Source organism: Podarcis raffonei, chromosome 8, assembly GCF_027172205.1.
Source record: "Podarcis raffonei isolate rPodRaf1 chromosome 8, rPodRaf1.pri, whole genome shotgun sequence".
NCBI classification, from domain to species: Eukaryota; Metazoa; Chordata; class Lepidosauria; order Squamata; family Lacertidae; genus Podarcis; species Podarcis raffonei.
Window position 1 is genome coordinate 89,054,079 of NC_070609.1, and position 20,102 is coordinate 89,074,180.

Here is a 20,102-nt window from a genome sequence, read left to right on the forward strand (position 1 = left end):
GGGGTTGGCGCATTTTATTCCTTGCCACCCTGCCAGCCGCATGCTGCAGTGCCGCTGTCCACCCGCAGCCCTTGGCAAGCGCAACAGGAATGCTCCCAAGTAGCGCACTCATGCTGCTCTGCCAGCCGTGCCCTGCTTTGCGATGCTGCAGGGCTGTCTGAGGAGGTGCAGCACAGCCTCGCTTGGTAGGGGGTCGACGGCGGTGTGGGCTGGGCATGGGCTTCATTCACCCTTAATTCTCTGCCCCCTGGGTGCACAGCCACCCTCCTGCTCCAGGCACCACCCCACACGCTATGCCGCTAGTTGGAAGGGACTCTGAGGGTCCAACCCCCTGCATGCAAGAATCATAGCTAAAGCACCCCTGACATATGGCCATCTAAGCTCTGCTTAAAAACCTCCAGTAGGGAGTCCACCACATCCCAGTACAGTGGTACCTCGGGTTACAGATGCTTCAAGTTACAGGCGCTTCAGGTTACAGACTCCGCTAACCCATAAATAGTACCTCGGGTTAAGAACTTTGCTTCAGAATGAGAACAGAAATTGCACAGTGGTGGTGTGGTGGCAGCGGGAGGCCCCATTAGCTAAAGTGGTGCTTCAGGTTAAGAACAGTTTCAGGTTAAGAACAGACCTCCGGAACGAATTAAGTACTTACCCCGAGGTACCACTGGGTCAGAACAGGCTTCCTCAACCTCGGCCCTCCAGATGTTTTGAGACTACAATTCCCATCATCCCTGACCACTGGTCCTGCTACCTAGGGATCATGGGAGTTGTAGGCCAAAAACTTCTGGAGGGCTGAGGTTGAGGAAGCCTGGGTCAGAATCCACTTTCCTATGATTTAAATCCATTGGTTTGGGTCCTCCCCCCTCTGGAGCAGGCAAAAACATGCTTACTCCATCTTCTGTGAGACGGCCCTTTATATATTTGAAGGCAGCTATCCTATCACCTCGTAGGGACGCGGGTGGCGCTGTGGGTAAAAGCCTCAGCGCCTAGGACTTGCCGATCGAAAGGTCAGTGGTTCGAATCCCCGCGGCGGGGTGCGCTCCCGTCGCTCGGTCCCAGCGCCTGCCAACCTAGCAGTGCAAGTAGATAAATAGGGACCACTTACTAGCAGGAAGGTAAATGGCGTTCCGTGTGCTGCGCTGGCTCGCCAGATGCAGCTTCGTGACGCTGGCCACGTGACCCGGAAGTGTCTGCGGACAGCGCTGGCTCCCGGCCTCTAGAGTGAGATGAGCGCACAACCCTAAAGTCTGTCAAGACTGGCCCGTACGGCAGGGGTACCTTTACCTTTACCTTATCCTATCACCTCAGTCTCCCCTTTTCAAGGCTAAACATTCCCAACTCCCTCAACCATTCCTCATGAGGCTTGATTTCTCTGGGAGTTGTAGTTAAGGGGGCTGAGAGTTCTTAAGAGACCCGTGTTTCCCTCGCTGAGCTACAATTCCCACAGTGGTTTAACTGTCCCGAGGGAACTCTGGGAATTGCAGCTTTGTAAGGAGAAAAAGGTGGTCAACTAGTAGCTGTCAGGATGTGGGCAAAGATGGAGCCAGCCATTCTGAAATGGGTATGGGGGACATGGGTATAAAAATGCTTTAAGAGGAAACAATAAAATGCCAGGGTTCGTAGAATCATAGTTGGAAGGGGCTCTGAGGACCATCTGGTCCAACCCTCTGCAGTGCAGGAATATGCAGCTGTCCCATATGGGGAGTTTAGTGAGCAAAGCAAAAAGGGAGTAAGGTATTACCGTATTTTTTGCTCTATAAGACCCATTTTTTCCCTCCTACAAAGTAAGGGGAAATGTGTGTGCGTCTTATGGATCGAATGCAGGCTGCGCAGCTATCGCTGAAGCCAGAACAGCAAGAGGGATTGCTGCTTTCACTGTGCAGCAATCCCTCTTGCTGTTCTGGCTTCTGAGATTCAGAATTTTTTTCTTCTTGTTTTCCTCCTGCAAAAACTAGGTGCGTCTTGTGGTCTGGTGCGTCTTATAGAGCGAAAAATACGGTAGTAGAAGTTCTGCCTCTCCTATCTTTCCCTCTGCTGCTTTTCCCATCTCTTCTATATGTGCTTGGTGTGTGGGGGGTGGGAGAACTGGTGAGTGTAGCACTTCTCCAAGAAAACAAAAATAAAAATCATTTCCTTGATAAAATTGAGTGTGTTGAGTGTGCATCCCATACATCTGAGGGGCAAGGTCATATTCTTTGCAGTGTTGCCAGATGACAAGAACATTGCTACGATCCTCACCCTCCTACTCACTGGCAAGCCCCACAGAGCAGCACAAATCAAGATGCAACGGATTTAACTGCAGAGTGTGTGACGAACTGCTGTACTGTTTGTTGTTGTTTAGTCGTTGAGTCGTGTCTGACTCGTCGTGACCCCATGGACCAGAGCACACCAGGCACTTATTTTATGAGATAATACTGAACTACAGTGGACCTGTGACGCTGTGTGTGGGCGTAGCTGGGGGTAAATCCTGGCTATGCCCAGGGTGATGTGCAGATCATGTAACACACAATCTCCTCTTCTGAGCAAAACGTCTGAATTTTATTTTTCTTGATTTTTCACTTACATTGTATGTATTTTTGGAAACAGCCATTCTCCCCCCCCCCCATACACTTCATTGGGAACGGGCGCATATGCCTGGTTAGAGACTGCCCAAACCTAGCATAAAACCCAAGAAGAGTCTGCTGGATCATCCCAAAGGCCCATCCAGTCCATTTGACACTGAGATGGTCAAGGTGTGATTGGACGGTACCACTTTAATCTGCGGGGGGGGGGAGAGAGAGACTGTAATTGAATGGATGCTCTTCCAACCCTCAAAAATTTCAGACACAACCAAGTAATATATAGTGGTTAGGTTACATCTTTCCCGCCTGATATGATGCTACTCTTCTGTCGTGAATGAAGTTTAATCACTTGAGCCCCCCCGGACGGCTGGAGTGGCCCAGCACCGTCACACTTTCACTCCTTCCCCCTTTAAAAAGCCCCTGAAAGCTGCGGCCCTTTGCCCCTTTCCAAGGTGGGCTTGGTTGGGCAGGAGCGGAATCCCTTGGCGCTCATGCCCAATAAGGGCGCTGGTGGGTGCACGTGTGAATGGCTCATGCGGGAACAGGCTCGGCTCTTCAAGAAGCAGAAGCATTTCTAGAGCGCCGCCACTTTCCGGAGCGCGCGTGTGGCCCGAACAAGTTTTTAAAATGCCCGTCGAGGGTCCCCGGGCTTCCTTTCCTCTTCTGCCGCCCTCCCCTCACCCCGCGAGAGGGGCTGGAAAGCGTCTCGTGTGAAGGCGCGCGCCGAGGGCGGTAGCCGGGCTGGGGCCAGGCGGCTGCACCCAGGGGACCCCGGCCCTCCCGCCGCCTTGCCAGGAGCTCCTTCCCACCAGCGCGCGTCCGCGGCCGGGCCCCTTCCTCCGCGCTGCGGGGACCCCGGTGGGCAGGAGCGGGTCACGGAGCTGCAACTTGGCGAGCCCGAGGCGCGGCCGGTCCGGAGCAGCGCTCGCCCAGCCGCCAGTGCCGCGCGCCCCGAGTCTGGCTGGCACGGCTGAGTCAGCCCCGCGCCGGCAGCAGGCCGCTCGCTGCTCCCCCCGGCCCGGCCCAGCCCCCGCCCAGCAACCGCGGGGGGGGGGGAGAGAGAGGCACCTCCAGAACAAAGAAGCAGCAGCAGCAGCAGCAGCAGCAACGTGCGCTTCCTCCTGCTCCGCCGCCCCGCCGAGCAAGCTGCAGGCGGGGGCTCCCGGCCTCCCCCCCGACCCCACGGGCCCGATCCTAGCGGTTCCCCTTCCCAGGAGGAGGCGGCGGCGGCGGCGTCTGGTGCTGGTGGTAATAAAGGGCTCCTTTGTGTCTTGGGCGGGGGCGGCGTTTGGAAGCTCCGTCTGGGGGCGCGACCAGCCGAGAGACTACTTGGCCCGAAACACAACCCCCTCTTCTCTGGCGGAATGAGAGTCTTTTAGGAAGCAAAAGGAGGAGGGAGAAAAGTTCTCTCAAGCTTTGCCTGCGAGGCTTCAGGAGGAGGAAGATCTTTCCACCAGGGAGTGGATTCCCGCTGGGATCTCGCGTGGGGGTGGGGGAGGGTCGCGTTTCTAAAGTTTTTAAAGGGCGTTCCCAGGGAAGAGCTTCCTTCTCCTCAAAACAAATAAAAAACGACACTTTTTAAAATTTTTGCTGTCTTGGAAACCCAAGAGTGCTGTGTTGCCACCAGTTCGATGTGGAATGAGCTTGGGCTGACGTGTGTCTCCAACCTTGATGTGCATATGGAGGGGGTGCTGTGAGTAATGGCCCCCACTCCGGCCCCATTCCTCTTTGGAATCCTTTGCTGAGGAAGCCTGACTTTGGACCACCAGCTGTGGAGGCTCCAACTGAACTCTCTCTTGATACTCACCCTGTCCAAAGTTCTCTACTCTCCAGGATGGTCCATGTGCAGAGCACCTCTGACCTCTGTTGTCCTAAAGATCCCAGCATTTGGGGGTGTAGCACCCTGAGAAGAGAGAGAATATCGGGAAAGAAATGTAGATGAAGTACAGCAAGGAGAATAGTATATATTTTTTGTTGTTGGAGCCAGTTGGACTCATTAGGTAACCCAAATTATTCACCAAGGTGTTTTTAAGATCTTTGTTCTGAAGAGGTACAAAGTCTTGCACAGCTTCATGCCAGGGCATCACCCAAAGCTGGCTCCATTGCCGTTCTCTGCCACTGCAAAGTCATGAAAAAGATCTATTTAGGGCCGCCACTTAGCAGCACCCTGGAGGGGGCCTGTCAGTACCCTGACTACAGTGAGATGCTGAGCACAGCCAGCAGTGGCTTCCCAACAACAGTGCAGAATGAGGGCTGCATTGGTGTGGACTCTGCCTCCCAGTCCCGGAAGAAACGAAAGCGCTGTGGGCTCTGCGCACCTTGCTTAAGGAAGGAAAACTGTGGGACTTGCACCCATTGTGTGAATCGAAGAACCAGCCACCAGGTCTGCAAGATGAGGAAATGTGAAGCTCTGAAGAAAAAGAAACTGGGATGCATGAGAGAGGTAAGTGTTCCTCTTCTTAGATGTTTTCTTAGATGTTTGTTTGAAGGGATTCCTTCTGTTGCTGGGCTTCTGTGGCACTGCTCAGTCTGGGAGTGACGGGAGCCCCGGCACCCTTTGCAATATTGAAGAGGATGTGCACTCTTGGATTGTGCCCAGTTGCACATGATCTGTGAGATGTGGCTCAGCTCCCACTGTGGCACTGGCAGAAGTGTGGATCTGGGGCCACCTGTGGGTTCCTTTCAGATGCTCTGTGAAACTACAGTGAGGAATAGCATAGGGCAGTGGCTGAAGAGCGAGAGGTTTCTTAGGAGTAACCTGAGAGACAGCCCACTTTTCAGTGTAAACTTTTAATGTTTAAAAAGAAGTGGCTGCTATCCTCTTCTGCAAGTGACTGTGTTCAAAGAATGGAAGGGGGATGAAGAAAACTGAATGGACCAGAATTTGATTCCTGGGTAGGATGCATTTGGACCAAGGCACTTGTTGAACACCGTCCCCACCTAACTGCTATAGGTGGTGGTCTGCAAAAGGGTGAGCGAACTAGAATTGTGGTTGACTATAGAACATAGTTGGAAGAGCCACAGCTGTGTGCCATTTTGAGGGTTCATCATGGGGTGCACTCCTCTTACTGTGTTCTGCCTTGTCAGTCTCCCTAAAAACATGTTTTTGAAATGGTTGCTTGTACTGTATTGTTGGGCCAAAACCCTCTTGGGAAAGCCTCTAAGTCTTAGAATGATAGAATGGTAGGGTTGGAAGAGACCGCAAGGGTCATATAGCTCCCTGCAATGTAGGAATCTTTTGGCTAATGTGGGAGTTGAACTCACGACACTGAGCGTAAGAGTCTCATGCTCTACCAATGGAGCTATGCTTGCTTTCTTACTACCAAAGTGAGTGGTGGGAGCTTCTAGAGAGCAGCTGCCTGCACTTCAGTCTGGATAGTGTAGCTCATAGCTGGGTACAGTGGTACCTCGGGTTACAGACGCTTCAGGTTACAGACTCAGCTAATCCAGAAATAGTACCTCGGGTTAAGAACTTTGCTTCAGGATGAGAACAGAATTTGCGCAACGGCGGCGCGGCAGCAGCGGGAGGCCCCATTAGCTAAAGTGGTACCTCAGGTTAAGAACAGTTTCAGGTTAAAAACGGACCTCCAGAATGAATTAAGTTCTTAACCCGAGGTACCACTGTATCGTGAAAGCATCTGCTGCCCTTCCTGCAAGCGAATGTTTAATAAGGGATTCTGTCCGTATAAAGGTAGTTGTTACATCATGGTTAGCAATTAGACACATGATGTTCAGCCAGATGGGAGGTGTGTCATGAATTGCTAGTACCATGACATAATAGCAACTCATGTGGGTGGAAGACTTTAAGCTGCTTCCTCTTATCAGAATATGGGAAACTGTAGAAGCAGCAAAAGCAAACTACGCTGCTGCTAAACGCCATGAAGGCAATGCACTTTCAAAGTTGATTTTATTGGATAGTATGGTAGCACATGCTGGAGGTCATTGCTCTGTGACTGCTTTGCATGTGATTCAATGTTGAGATGCGGCCATGGGAAGTTGTAATTTGCACAAGACTCTTTTCTGTTCACTTTTTTCCATGTGAAGGAGCCCTCTGTGCCAGTGTTAGAAATTAGTCAGGTGCATTTTGTGACCACATGGAGATTTCTGGATGCCAGGTTGCTGACTGACATCTCCATCTGGCATGTCCTTCCAGCTTCCTTAAGCAAGTAAGCAGAATAACTTATTTATTGCATTTATACAGTATCTCACATTTTTATCCAAGGAGTACGTAGTTTACTCCCTTCCTCAGTTAATCCCTACAACAACCCAGTGAGGTAGCTTAAGAGGCTGTGACTGGCCCAGGGTCACCCAGTGAGTTTCATGACTAAGTAGGGATTTGAACCCTGATCTCCCAGGTCCTAGTCTGGCACTCTAACCACTACTCCACACTGGCTTCCTGGAGTACCTCTGCTATGGGGCAGCTATATGAATTAAGTAAATAAATAAATATGGGGAAAGCAAAATGTAACTCAGAGAAGGATCTGAAATATTTTCCTTGAAGCTTGAATTTGTTTTATTCTGGATTATTTTATTTTGTATTATATTTCAACGTGTTGTAGATGGCTTTGAGATTTTTGCTTTAAAATATAAAGCAGGATATAAATGAAATGAAGAAGAAGAAGAAACTTCATTGGTGAAAAAATGGCACCTTGACATTCTGTTGCGGCGACCGTAACCTAGGTTTAAGGTGTCATTTGGTGATTAGTTTATACTTCTGAGTTTCTTTTTTTTAAAAAAAATAATATTTATTACTTTTAAACATTACAAAAAAGAAAAAAGGAAAGGAAAAAAATAAAAAAGAAAAAACAATACAATACAATGTATAAACAATACACAACACGACATTAACACAATAAACTAAACAAAACAAAGCAAAAACAATTTAAAACACACATCATACCATTTCAATATCATATCTTACATTCACTTGTTTCAGCGACCTCCTCACACCTCCCTTTTTGTATTCCTTTTCTATTAATTGTTTCAGCAATTCCTTTCCATCTTCCTCTATTTTCTGTCATATAATTGTCTTAACATATTTTAACCTTATTTTCCCTTTAATACTCCAATAATCTATTTGTACTTAATTCCTTCTAACATTTCTACTAAAGCCATATAACTTCATTCCAACATTTTTCTAACACTCATTAATTTTACAATATTTCCATAAATAGTCTTTAAACTTTTTCCAATCTTCTTCCACCATCTCTTCTCCCTGGTCTCGGATTCTGCCAGTCATTTCGGCCAATTCCATATAGTCCATCAACCTGATAATCTTCTGTCCGAGGCTCTTAACTCTTTTCCAAGTCCCTTCTGCAAGTCTTCTTCGTATTTATACATACACTTTACTTTGTCTTCTACTGATCTTATTTTTATTTTCCTTCCTTTGAGACTGAAGAGTAGATCTCGGGGAAACTCCCACCTAGAGATGATTTTATTCCTTCTCGACAGGGCAACCAAATCTCCGTAGTTAAAACTAAGATCCAAAAGATATTTCGGGACGTCTTTCAAAATTTCTCCAAGTCTGAAGACTCTGGTTTCTCTTCAGATTGTATAAATCTTTCGCCTTATACTTCTGAGTTTCTAATACTGCTCCTTGCCCAACAGAGCAGGTTGTTAGTGATTGTTAATTTCTCTTCATGGAAGGTTAAGAGGTAACACCTCGTCCACCTTCAGCATCTGGGTCTTCTTGTAATTATTATTATTATTATTACATTTGTTACATTTGTTATCTCAGGTGTCAAGGTAAAGAGATGTGTCTTCAGCATTCACCAAAAGTCATATAATGAAGGTACCAGAGGCATCTCTGTGCAGAGTGAATTCCACAGCAGAGGCTGCCATAGAAAATACTCCCCCCAAACTTTGAAGGAGGTAGAACTACTATGTGGGCCTCCTCTGCTGTGCTTAACACCCTAGAGCAGGGGTGTCAAACTCAAATTCATCGGGGGCCGCTTCAGCAGTTTGGTCACCCTCAAAGGGCCGGTTGTATCTGTAGGACTTACAGTACAGGAGAGAAAGGTTCAGGCAGCCGTTGGATCTGTCACATCACAGGATGGCATGCGCTCAATATAAAAACAAGTGGAGGTTTCCTGAATGCATGTAAAGTGGAGGTTTCCTGTGTAGAACGGCCGGCGCCGCTAGAGGGCAGACGTTCTCTGGCTTGTAGGCTGCCGCACATGCGCTGAAGAGGCGGCTTTCTTGTGTCAAAAAAAAAAAGCGAGAATAAAAGGTGAAGGCTGGTGGCCGGCGGCGGCTACAAGGGCCACATGACGAGGTCTGGCGGGCCGGATTCGGCCCGCGGGCCTTGTGTTTTACACCCGTGCCCTAGAGAATCTGCAGGAAAGGAGGCAGCTTTCCAGCTATTTGGAGCCAAAGTCACTTTGGGCTTTAGACTTGAGCATAAGCACTTTGAATGGGCCCTGAAATCAACTGGCAGCCAATGCAGCTGTTTTAGATCGAGGCTATAGGAGGCAACCCCAGCCACTTAACTGACCACTGTGTTTTGAACCAGTTGAAGTTTCCAAGCCATCTTCGAGGGCAACCTCCCATAAAGCACATTGCAATAGTCTAGTCTGGAAGTCATCAAAGCATGGAGTACTATGGCCAAGGCATCTCAGTCCCAAAGGGGCTGTAGCTGACGAAACAGCTGCCGCTGCAAATACACATTTGTAGGCTCCAGTGACAATGTTGGAACAGGAGTACCCCCATCCAGAACAGGCCATCTTCCCATCTCCTGGATTTGAGAACTTGGAGCACATAACATCTGTGTCTCTTCAGGATTCAGCCTCAAAGTTTTTGCCCACATCCAGTCCATCATTGCCTCCAAACACCTGTCTAGCATCTCAGGCACCTCTCCTGATTCAGATGGAACAGAGATGGGTGTCATCTACATATCTGTAACACCACACTCCATATCTCCTGATGACAGCTCCCAGAGGTTTCATATAGATGTTAATAACATGATAGGCAAGATAAAAGCCTGTGGGACACCACATGACAACTCCCATCAATTGCATTGGACAGTGCCCCCATCACTATTTTCTGAAGTACAGTGCCCCCAACCCCCTTCTCCTTGAGCTGCTCCATTATACTGTGGTCAGTGGTATCAAAAGCTGGGGAGAAGGCATGAAGAACGAGCCAGGTCCCACTGCAGTCAGATTGAAATGTATCCCATTATTCAGCCTCCTCCAAGTGTGCTGGAATCTGGACAGCCATCATCCTCTTGAACACCTTGCCTCGAAAAGGGGATATTTGCCACTCAGTGGTAGTGGCTTAACCCTTCCAGGTCCAGGCACATTCCTATAGACTTCTGTTTTCTCTTGCAGACAAGAGCCTAGGCAAGTGAATCCTCAATTCTTTTAGACAAGAGTAGATGTGTTCGAGACCCAACCAGGCATGGTGGAGAGAGAGAATGAGAGAGAGAGTGAATGAATGGAGCACCTTAACTTGATCATTTGCATATTCTAAAAAGCAACTTCTTTGATCTTTTAAGAGAGGGAGAGAAAGAAAGTTTTGTGGTTGCCATGCACAGAAGAATGGTGCATGTTGAAGGATGGTTGTGTCTGCATGAGGCTGCACTGTTTGGGGTTGTTGTTAAAGACTGTTTAGGAACTTCAGTTGGCTCAAAATATGGGTCCAGAATGTTATTGGGAACCTTTCAAATGGATATACAGTGGTACCTTGGTTCTTGAACTTAATCTGTTCCAGAAGTCCGTTCAACTCCAGAAACTGTTTGAAAACCAAGGCACAGCTTCTGATTGGCTGCAGGAGCTACCTGCACTCAAGTGGAAACTGCTTTGGATGTTCGGCTTCCGAAAAACATTCAATAACCAGAACACTTACTTCCGGGTTTTCAGTGTTCAGGAGTCGATTTGTTCAACAACAAAGCCATTCGAGAACCGAGGTACCACTGTAATGCCAATCTTATATTATCAACTACATTACTTCTGGGCTCATTTTTAAAGTGCTGATGGTTTTAATGGCCTGGGGTCAAGTCAATTTTAAGCATCTCCTTTGCCTAAGCCGTGAGATTGGCATTGGGAGTCCTGCACCAGCTATGAGGTGCAGGACCTTTTATGGGTGGCAATGCCAAAACTTAGTAGGGGTGCCCCTGGAGAGATCAGTTGGGCCCCCTCTTTTCCTCCTTTTAGGTGGACTTGAAAGCATGCCTCCCCTTCTGTTGTTGGTTGCAATAGTATTCTGTTTGTAATACAGTGGTACCTCGGTTTACAAACATACCGTATTTTTTGCACCATAACACTCACTTTTTTCCTCCTAGAAAGTACGGGGAAATGTCTGTGCGTGTTATGGAGTGAATGCCTGCGGGTGGCGGGGGGGATCTGCTGCAGTCGTGAGCAGAGGATCCATGGTTCCCCTTCCTTCCCTCCTCTGTGGTTACAAAGCATGGATCCACATGGATCCTCAGGATTTTTGCATTGGGCTACTCCAAACTCACTGTCAGATCACATGTCTGTGGCCACAGCATGAACCACAAAAATCATATATCCACTATTTCATTTAGAATATTTTTTTTCTTGTTTTCCTCCTCTAAAAACTACGTGCGTGTTATGGTCTGGTGCGTGTTATAGAGCGAAAAATACGGTAATTCGTTCCGGAAGTCCGTTCTTAAGCCAAAATGGTTCCTAAACTGAGGCACGCTTTCCCTAATGAGGTCTTCCACCGCTGGTGACCTTCCACCATTCGGATTCTGTTCTAAGCCCAGGTAAAGTTCTCAAACCAAGACACTATTTCCAGTTTTGCGGAGTTTGTAAACCACATCGTTCTTAAACCGGACTGTTCTTAAACCGAGGTACCACTGTAGTAGGATTGCTTGTTATATCTTTTTAAACATTATCTTGTTTTAATTACATATGAGATTGCCACTGTTTACTTTGATGCACACCACTTTGGATGCAAATATATGTGAAAAAGTAGAGGTTTAAATTGATGTAATCTGCAGTCAAGGGACTTGGCTGATTGGTTTGGGTCATCCAACAACCATGTGCCAGCATGACTCCTTCCTTACTGCGGTTGTGTGCCTTCATTCTACAAAGTAGAAAGTTCCATCTAGTTGTCATGATGACAGAAACTGTCAACCGGTGGTTGGTGCTGCTGACTAGAGCGCGAGGGAGATGGTTTGTGTAGGGCAGGGCTTGGTAGATAACTTAAGATACATAAGGATTTACTGATAGATCTCTGGGTGAGTTGCAAGATTTCTGACTTTTCTGACTTCCAGTTATTTAATAATACCAACAACAGAATGACTTCCAACTCCAAAATTATATTGTTGTGATGAAGAAAGCTGGGGAATAACCTGTCATCTGGCTGGCCACTCTGAAAACAAGATGCTAGAGAGATGGGCTGCTGGCTATTACAGTGGTGCCCCGCAAGACGAACGCCTCACAAAACGAAAAACTCGCAAGACGAAAGAGTTTTCCGTTTTGGAGGTGCTTCGCAAAACGAATTTCCCTATGGGCTTGCTTTGCAAGAAGAAAGCCCATAGGGAAATCTCCGCCGGCCTTCAGAAGAGGTCCTGGACCTCTTCTGAAGGCCAGCGGGGGGCAAAAGTCTTTGCTCCCCCCGCCTGCCTTCCCGGGACAGCGGAGACTTCTCCGCTGTCCCGGGCGATCTGAAAATGCTGGCGGGCGGCAGCGAAGGCTGCGCTGCCGCCCGCCAGCATTTTAAAAGCCCCCGGACAGCGGAGACTTCTCCGCTGTCCCGGGGCGATCTGAAAATGCTGGCCGGCGGCAGCGAAGGCTGCGCTGCCGCCCGCCAGCATTTTAAAAGCCCCCAGACAGCGGAGACTTCTCCGCTGTCCCGGGGCGATCTGAAAATGCTGGCCGGCGGCAGCGAACGCTGCGCTGCCGCCCGCCAGCATTTTCAGATCGCCCCGGGACAGCGGAGAAGTCCTTGCCCCCCCCCCCCAGCCTTCAGAAGAGGTCGGGGGACAGACTGTCCCCGGACCTGGTCTGAAGGCAGTTTCCCTAGGAACGCATTGATTGATTTTCAATGCATTCCTATGGGAAACCGTGCTTCGCAAGACGAAAAACTCGCCAGAAGAAAAAACTTTTGGAACGAATTAATTTCGTCTTGCGAGGCACCACTGTACTAAGTTCTGGATCAGGACTGAATTTGTGTGGGGCAGCTGCATTCAGTTCTGCTTCTCAAAGCAAATCCCTAGGTTCAAAATTCTTTTCATTCCAAATGTATGTCTCTTGCATTTGGATCTTGAGCTTCTAGTAAAAAACGAAGTACATCCCATAAACCTGAAAGTTGCTCCCCTCTGGGATGGCAGGGAGTTGGTGGGCGTGTCTGCAGTTGCTGGTGCACTGGCAGGCATATACCAATTGTCTGGTCAGTAAAACCACAGCAGGGATTTGGGCATAATGTTTTTGAAGCAGTGAGGGTTTTGTTTAAGTGTGTGTGTGTGTGCAGGTTGTGGTTAAGGGTTCCTTGCCCACGCACTGGCCTTGCAGCCAAGAATTGCCTCCCTTGTTTTTTGTTTTTTTTAAAATGATATTTATTAAAATTTTCCACCGTAATACAATAAAAAATCAAAAAGGAAGAAAAAGGAAAAAAAACAACAAAAAAAATTAAAAACACATACGGTTCACAATCCTTATTTTCTATCACATATTTCCCTGACTTCTCCACACCTCTCCCTCCTGTATTCCAGGTCAGATTGTTGGTTCAACAAGCTCTTATCCCTATTTTTAAACCTTTTTATATTTAGTTCCTTTTTCTAAAAAACCAATTTTGCCTTATAGACTTCATATTTATACATCATTGCTTATTCTTTAAACCTTTTTCTAAAATCGGCCTGAATTCCCTTCCACGATTTCCCCAATTTTCATATAGATATCCAAACAAAGTAAAAACAGAACAAGTTAGATTATACACCCTTTGGATTCCCAAACTCCCCCCACCCCTTTCCCGGTTTCAATCCCCATCAAACGTCCATCAGTCCATCTACTATCAGCCTGGAGACCTCACGTCCGAGGCTCTTAATTCTCAAGAATTGCCTCCCTTGTAGCCTTCTGAGGTTGGAGGAGTATCTGCCATACTTACCACCTGCATATGTTCTGTGGGGGTTTCCCCCTTATTCCCTGACCTATGAAAACTGAGACAGTGCTGTTGTTGTTCTGCTCTTCTGTGCTAGAAGTAGGAGGCATGTGGAGAGAGAATTTCTGTGAAAGGGAGACTTGAAACTAAATTTAAAACCCCTTGTCACACTTCTGCATTATGTAGTTCTGCTTCTCAGAGAAAGGAAACTCCTCTGTTGGTGCTTTTTTGTCTTGTAAGCCACTGGTGCTGGCCTTCCTGTCAGTTAGTGACTAATTTTCCAATTTTTGCATGTTGCATTTGTGCAGCCAGAGCAAAGAAGCACAGGCAGGAACTTCTGACTCACAACTTTTACCTACTTGGGAGGAGAGAGGGAGGAAGGCACTGAAACGCCTAGGGCCACCTTTACACGTTATGCCACGTGCTACCCACCTAAGGAGACTAGAAGAGCTTAGCTGCTAGATCAGTCCAAAAGGACCCATCTAGTTCAACACCCTGTTTCCACAGCGGCCAGCCAGAAGCCTTCTTAGCACAGCAGACACTGTGTCTGTCCTGTAATCCGAAGGTCCTGAGTTCAAGCCCCAGAGAAGGCGACTTGCAGCTCTCTCATTTGGACAGCCAGTGTGGTGTAATGGTTAGAGTTGACCATGACCTGGAAGACCAGGGTTCAGATCCCCGCTTGGCCATGAAGCTCACTGGGTGACCTTGGGCCAGTCACCATCTTTCAGTCTAACCTGCCTCACAGGATTGTTGTGGGTACAAGATGGAGTGGGGGGGGGGACCATGTAAATCATCTTGAGCTTCTTGGAGGAAAAGGTGGTATAGACATACATACATACACCAGCCAGCCAGGCAGCCAGCCAGCTACCAAGCCCATTATGTGAAACCTGCAAACAGGACCTGAGTGCAACTGCAGTCCCCTGTCCACCTGTGTTTCCCAGTCCCTGGTAATTAGAAGCATGCTGCCTCTGACACTGGAGAAAGAACATGCTCATTGCTAGTTGCCATTGATGGTCTTGTCCTCCATGCATTTGTCTGGTCCTCTTTTAAAGCCATCCACATTGGTGGCCATCACCCACATTGGTACTTTAGTTGAAGTTTGACTCCCAGTCCCCCAAGAGAGAATGCCACTCTAGTGTGTGCCACAGCACCTGCGCAGATCTTTGGGAGGCTTTGTCCCAATGCTTGTAATCCAAGGAAGAAGCAGCAGCCCAACACTGTAGTACAACCTGGCCTGTGGGACCCCTTACCCACATTTGTGTGCTCCGTCCATGGAAGGTTCAGAGGATGGCAACAGAAGAGCAAGCCTTTATGTTGGTAGCCCCGTTTGTGAAATGCTCTCCCCAGGGAGGGACTGATGCCTGTTGCCATCTCCATATAGTTTTAGGTGCCAGGCAAATACTTTTCTTTTCCCTTGGACTTTTGTCCCTTAATTTGAGGGACATTGTGGCTGCTTTTAGTGAGGTGAGACATGTAGTCTTGTATTTGTCATAGATTTATAGAATTGGAGATGGAAGGGACACAAAGGTTGATCTAGTCCAACCTCCTGCAGTGGAGGAACCTCCACAGTTTAGCTGCGTTTTCCCATCATTTTTATACTGGTAGTGTCTATAGGTTTTTATTGTTTTAAATTGCTTTTAAAGTAAGTTGCTTTGAGTTACCTTTGTAAGAAAAGTGACAAACAATACAATTCCTCCTCCTCCTCCTCCTGCAGATTTGCCATGCCTGGTCTTCCTGCTAATGCTGCCATTCTTCCATAGAATCACAGAACTGTAGAGTTGGAAGGGATCCCATTGATCATCTGTTCTAGCCTCCTGCAAGGCAAGAATCACAGTTAAAGAATCCCTGACAGTTCGCAATCCAACATCTGTTTGGAAACCTCCAGTGAAGGAGAGTCCATCACTTTCCCAGGGGATTCCATTCCACTGCTAAACAGCTCTTATCACCAGAAATCCCTTCCTAAAGTTTAGTCAGAATCTCCTCTCTTGTCCTTTGAATCCTTTGGTTTGGATTGTGCCCTCTGGAGCAACAGAAAAGGTGCTTTGAGCATGTTCCCCCCCAAATGCTGCTTGCTGAAGCATGTACTTTCCCTATCTCAAAGTTGGGGACACACTTTTACACCAGAGAAGGGTTCTTTTTTTGGGGGGGTTAGAAACGACCCACCTGTGGAGGAGCTCCCCCCACCCCAGCACCTCTCAGCATGATTCAGAATTGCTCTGACGTCCAGGAGCACACATTTCCCCACCATATCACTTGCCCTTCAACACGGTGGCTGCCGACTGTAGGTGGGGGTTGGGGGGGGGGAGCCAGCGTGGTTGGGTTTAACAGGGTATGTGAAATGATGCACATGATTTCACAGCACTGCCAACACATCATCCCATACTTACTAAGCACACCGGCTCACGCATCAGAAATATGCTACATTGTCAATTACCAAATCCACCCACACAGCAGATCTGTGAGCAGGTCAACACTTGCCTTTAAAAGCTCGCTTGTGACGACAACAAGCACAAGAAGCTTCTGTGTCTGTTTTCCCCTTTTTCTCTTCCCCCCTCCCTTCTTTTCACTTTCCCTTTGCCTTCTCTTTTCCTTGCCAGCCAGAGGCAGCCAAAGGCATTTGGCTCCTGAGGCAGAAAATCTAAATGACATCATCCCTGCCACCCCTCCCCAAAAAAGTTAAAATAATGAACTCCATTATTTGGTGGGGAGGGACCCTCAGCTCAGTGGCAGAAAACATGGTGTGAGCACAGAATATTCCGGTTCATGCCTTGGCATCTCTGGGTCAGGCTGGGAAAGATTGAAGCCAGAGACTCTGGAGAGCAGAGGCTGCTGCTGATCAGTGTGGGTGAAGGGTGGGAATGCCCCCACCCTGCTAAGGGCCACATTCTGTTGGGGGCAATGTGTGTGGGGAGGGGTTCCGGGGGGTAACGACACTTTCAGGATCATCTGCTTTCAGTGTTGTTACGTATTGAAGTTCTTTCCCTGGGCCAGCAGGGGGATACTGTAGATAGTTTCACTCAGGTCCGCATATGCAAATAAGAAATTGAAAGTGACGTTCAGTGATTGGATAATTACAGAAAGTTGTTACTGTTGCTTTGTAGTTGAACTCTATATAAGCGGGTTGGTTGAACCCTTCAATCCAGTTCTGTTCTGGCCTGTGAATAAACAAGAGCTGTTTGAAGAATCACTGTGTCGTCTGATATGTTCACCCACAACTGAACAAGTTTTACACACACACACACACACACACACACACACACACAGAGTGAGTGCTTCCATCCATCCATTCACCTTCCTTCTCTCTCTCTCTCTCTCTCTCTCTCTCTCTCTCTCTCTCTCTCTTCTTCCCCTGGAGTGGCAATTAGGGATTTGTTTTCAGTTTTAAATTAAAAAAGCTCCCATTGGTGTCTATGGAAGCTCCCCCCACCCTGTCCCCAAGCCTGATTGCCACACTTGAGAGTTAGGTGGGGTTTTTATTGTGTTGGCAATGTGTGGCAGGGTGGGGAGCAGAGGGTTAACATTGTAGATTGAGTGGAGCTGGAAGCATCTGTGGGCTAACTCATGACAAGACAGCTGCCTATATTTTGAGCACAATTGCTGACAACTGGCTCTTCCCCTGCCACCCCCAGATGCAGGCCGCCTCAGCTTGCCTTAATGGTGCACTCAGTCCTGTCCCCAGATTCACCTCATGCTCTGGACATGTTTATGCTCTGTCTCTGGCTCCCCCTGCCCTGCCCTGCCCTGCCCCAAATCAGCCAGCGGTAGTGTTTGGAGCCAGAGAAAGTTTAGTCTGCCCCAAGTCTCACTCCAGCAGCTCAGAGGTACAGTGGCTTGCAGGCAGAGGGAGCTAGAGACCTTCTCTGATACCTGGCTGTGCCACTGTTTTGTGGGCCTCACACAAGTGTCCAGGATGTGATTGTTCAGTGGGTTTTGTGCCGGTGACTTGGGGGCTGGCAGGCAGGGATTCAGACCTGGTTCACCACCAATTGTATGATGACTTGAGTCTTGATAGTTGCAAAAGGCTCACCAAGTCATGAACTGAGGTCCTCCCAAGTCCTCCATCACTTCTGTTATGGAGACACAACCTCTTTTAAAGCTTGGGGACAGAGGGGTGTTCATTAAAGATTTAAGCCAGTTGGAAAGCTGTTTTAAATAGCATCCTTTTCCTTTCAAAAAACTCTGGAATTTGTTGCTGTGTGTTGAAACTTGGGTAAGCTGGCAGGTGCCCAGTTTTCTTAGATGGGAGCCATGATAGTTGATAAGTCGTTTTTGAAATGGATTTCAGTGTGTGGTGTAGGCATGTCATATGATCTTTCTTCCGTGGGAGATCCAGAAGGTGGCAACACAAGAAAGGGCCTTTTCTGCAGTGGCTCCCCACTTGTGGAATGCTGTCCCAAGGGAGGCTTGCCTAGTGCCTTCATTGCATATCTTTGGGCACCAGGCAAAAATGTCTCTCTTTAACCAGGCCTTTGGTCACAGAAAGGTAGCCGTGTTGGTCTGCCATAGTCAAAACAAAATTTTTTTCCCCTTCCAGTAGCACCTTAAAGACCAACTAAGTTAGTTCTTGGTATGAGCTTTCGTGTGCATGCACACTTCTTCTTTGGCCTTTGGCCGTTTAACATTCTATACCATTTTAAATGTGTTTGCGGGAAGGGGATTAGTGGCTTGTTTTTGTTCTTGTTTTTATTATGTATTTTGTGGTCTTGTTTTGTATTTTTATGTTGTGAATTCCCTATGATCTTTGGGTGAAGGGCAGTATATAAATTTGATGAAAAGTGAATAATAAAAGATATGGTTGTTGTTGTTACAGCAATTTTTTTAAAAAAAGATATTTTTTAAAAGATATTTATTGGAATTTTCAAAAAATAAAGAAAAAACATAAAAAAATACAATTAAAAACACATAAAATTTACTTTTCTTACTGTCAATAACCAATTTCCTTGACTTCCCCACACCTCCCCTTCTTGTATTCCAGTTCCAATTTTTAGCTCAGCAAGTTCTTGTCCCCAAACTTTACCTTATTTTCTCTAATTCATTTTAGTTAACCAATTTTAACTTATAAATCTCAATCTTTATACATCAATACTTATTCTTAAAAATCTTTTTCTAAGGTCAGCCCCATCATTTTAGTTAACCAATTTTAACTTATAAACCTCAATCTTTATACATCAATACTTATTCTTAAAGGTCTTTTTCTAAGGTCGGCCCCAATTCCCTTCCCCCAAATCCCCATTTTTATGTTAGTGGCAAAACCAAATTAAATGAAACAGAATATAGTTATACACCCTTTGGATTCCCAAAGCCCCACCACCCCCTTTCCCGGTTCCGAACCCCAACAAAAGTCCATCAGTCCATCTGCCCATCAGCCTGGCGACCTCACGTCTGAGGCTCTCAATTCTCTCTCAGTTCCTCTTTGCCGGTTTTTTTGATAGTCCTTTATATTAAACTCCAAATCTCGAAGGAGCTCTGTCCCAGTAAGGTCCATGTTTCTTCCAGCCAGGCCTCCATATTTAAAAATGGAGCCAAAATCTTGTTTCTTACTTCTCTTAAGTCCAAATGTCCCAAAAGCTCCAGTTTCCACTTTAGCCAGGTTTGTATTCCATAGGTCTTCGGATCTCCACATAGAGAGATCTCTCCATTCTCCCTTCTTCAATTCAAACCAAATTTTCATCATCCTGATCTTATTTTCCTTTATATCCATCTTAACCGGCCTCTGGCTCTCCTCAATCCTCTGTGGCATTATAGCTCCTCCTTCTTTTTCCTTCAAATCATCATGTTCCTCTTTCATCACATTCTCAGATTTCTCAAATTTCTTTTCTTGTTCAGCTGCAAAAAATTTTAAGTCAACTGCAAAACTTTCCTGTTCAGCTGCAAAAACTTGAGTCAAGTCCCTCCCAGGCTCAGCAACTTTATTTACTGTTCCATTCAGTATTGTGACATTTGTAGCCAAAACCTCACTCTGTTCCTGCAACTTTCCCAAGAGAAAAAAAGTCCTCTCCAGTTCAGCCAGTGTTTTTCCACTTACAGCCATTTTTGTAATGTCCTAAACCCCCTCTAGAGGGATTCTAGTTTCTTAGTATCTTCCAGTTCCAACCCAAAAGTCAAGTTAGCCTTTTCTTCTTTATTTTTAACAATTTGTTACCAAATTGTAACGAATATAACCAGCAAAGACAGCAGAAACAAAGTTCTCCTTTTTTCCCAACTTTGACAGCTAGTTTGACAGCTGTCAAAGTCTTTATATCTCTTCCGCAGGCTCTCTCACCGATCGCTCCCGGGTCTTGGGGGAGGGGTGAATTCCGTTCTCAATGTTAGCTCTTATCCTCCAGCACAATCACTTAAATTGCCAAAACGTGGAGTTAATGGCTTTTATCCACAAAGAAGAAAGGTATTCTCACAACCTTAGTTATAAAATCCTTGCTTTACGATGTTTACAAGGCGGGTAGGCGGACTTCCTCTTTACACCTTACCCGGTCGTGCCTA

The 20,102-nt window shown here is 47.1% G+C and overlaps 1 protein-coding gene across 1 annotated transcript in view; it reads left to right on the forward strand.

Annotated features, from left to right (window-relative positions):
* Window positions 1-3,704: 3,704 nt before the first annotated feature.
* The window catches only part of TET3 (tet methylcytosine dioxygenase 3), a 110,094-nt gene continuing 93,696 nt past the window's right edge, over window positions 3,705-20,102 (forward strand). Inside the window, exon 1 of the mRNA XM_053401462.1 lies at window positions 3,705-5,004. Coding sequence (XP_053257437.1) covers window positions 4,690-5,004 — 315 coding nt within the window. The 5' untranslated portion in view covers window positions 3,705-4,689. The remainder of the gene's footprint in view (window positions 5,005-20,102) is intronic.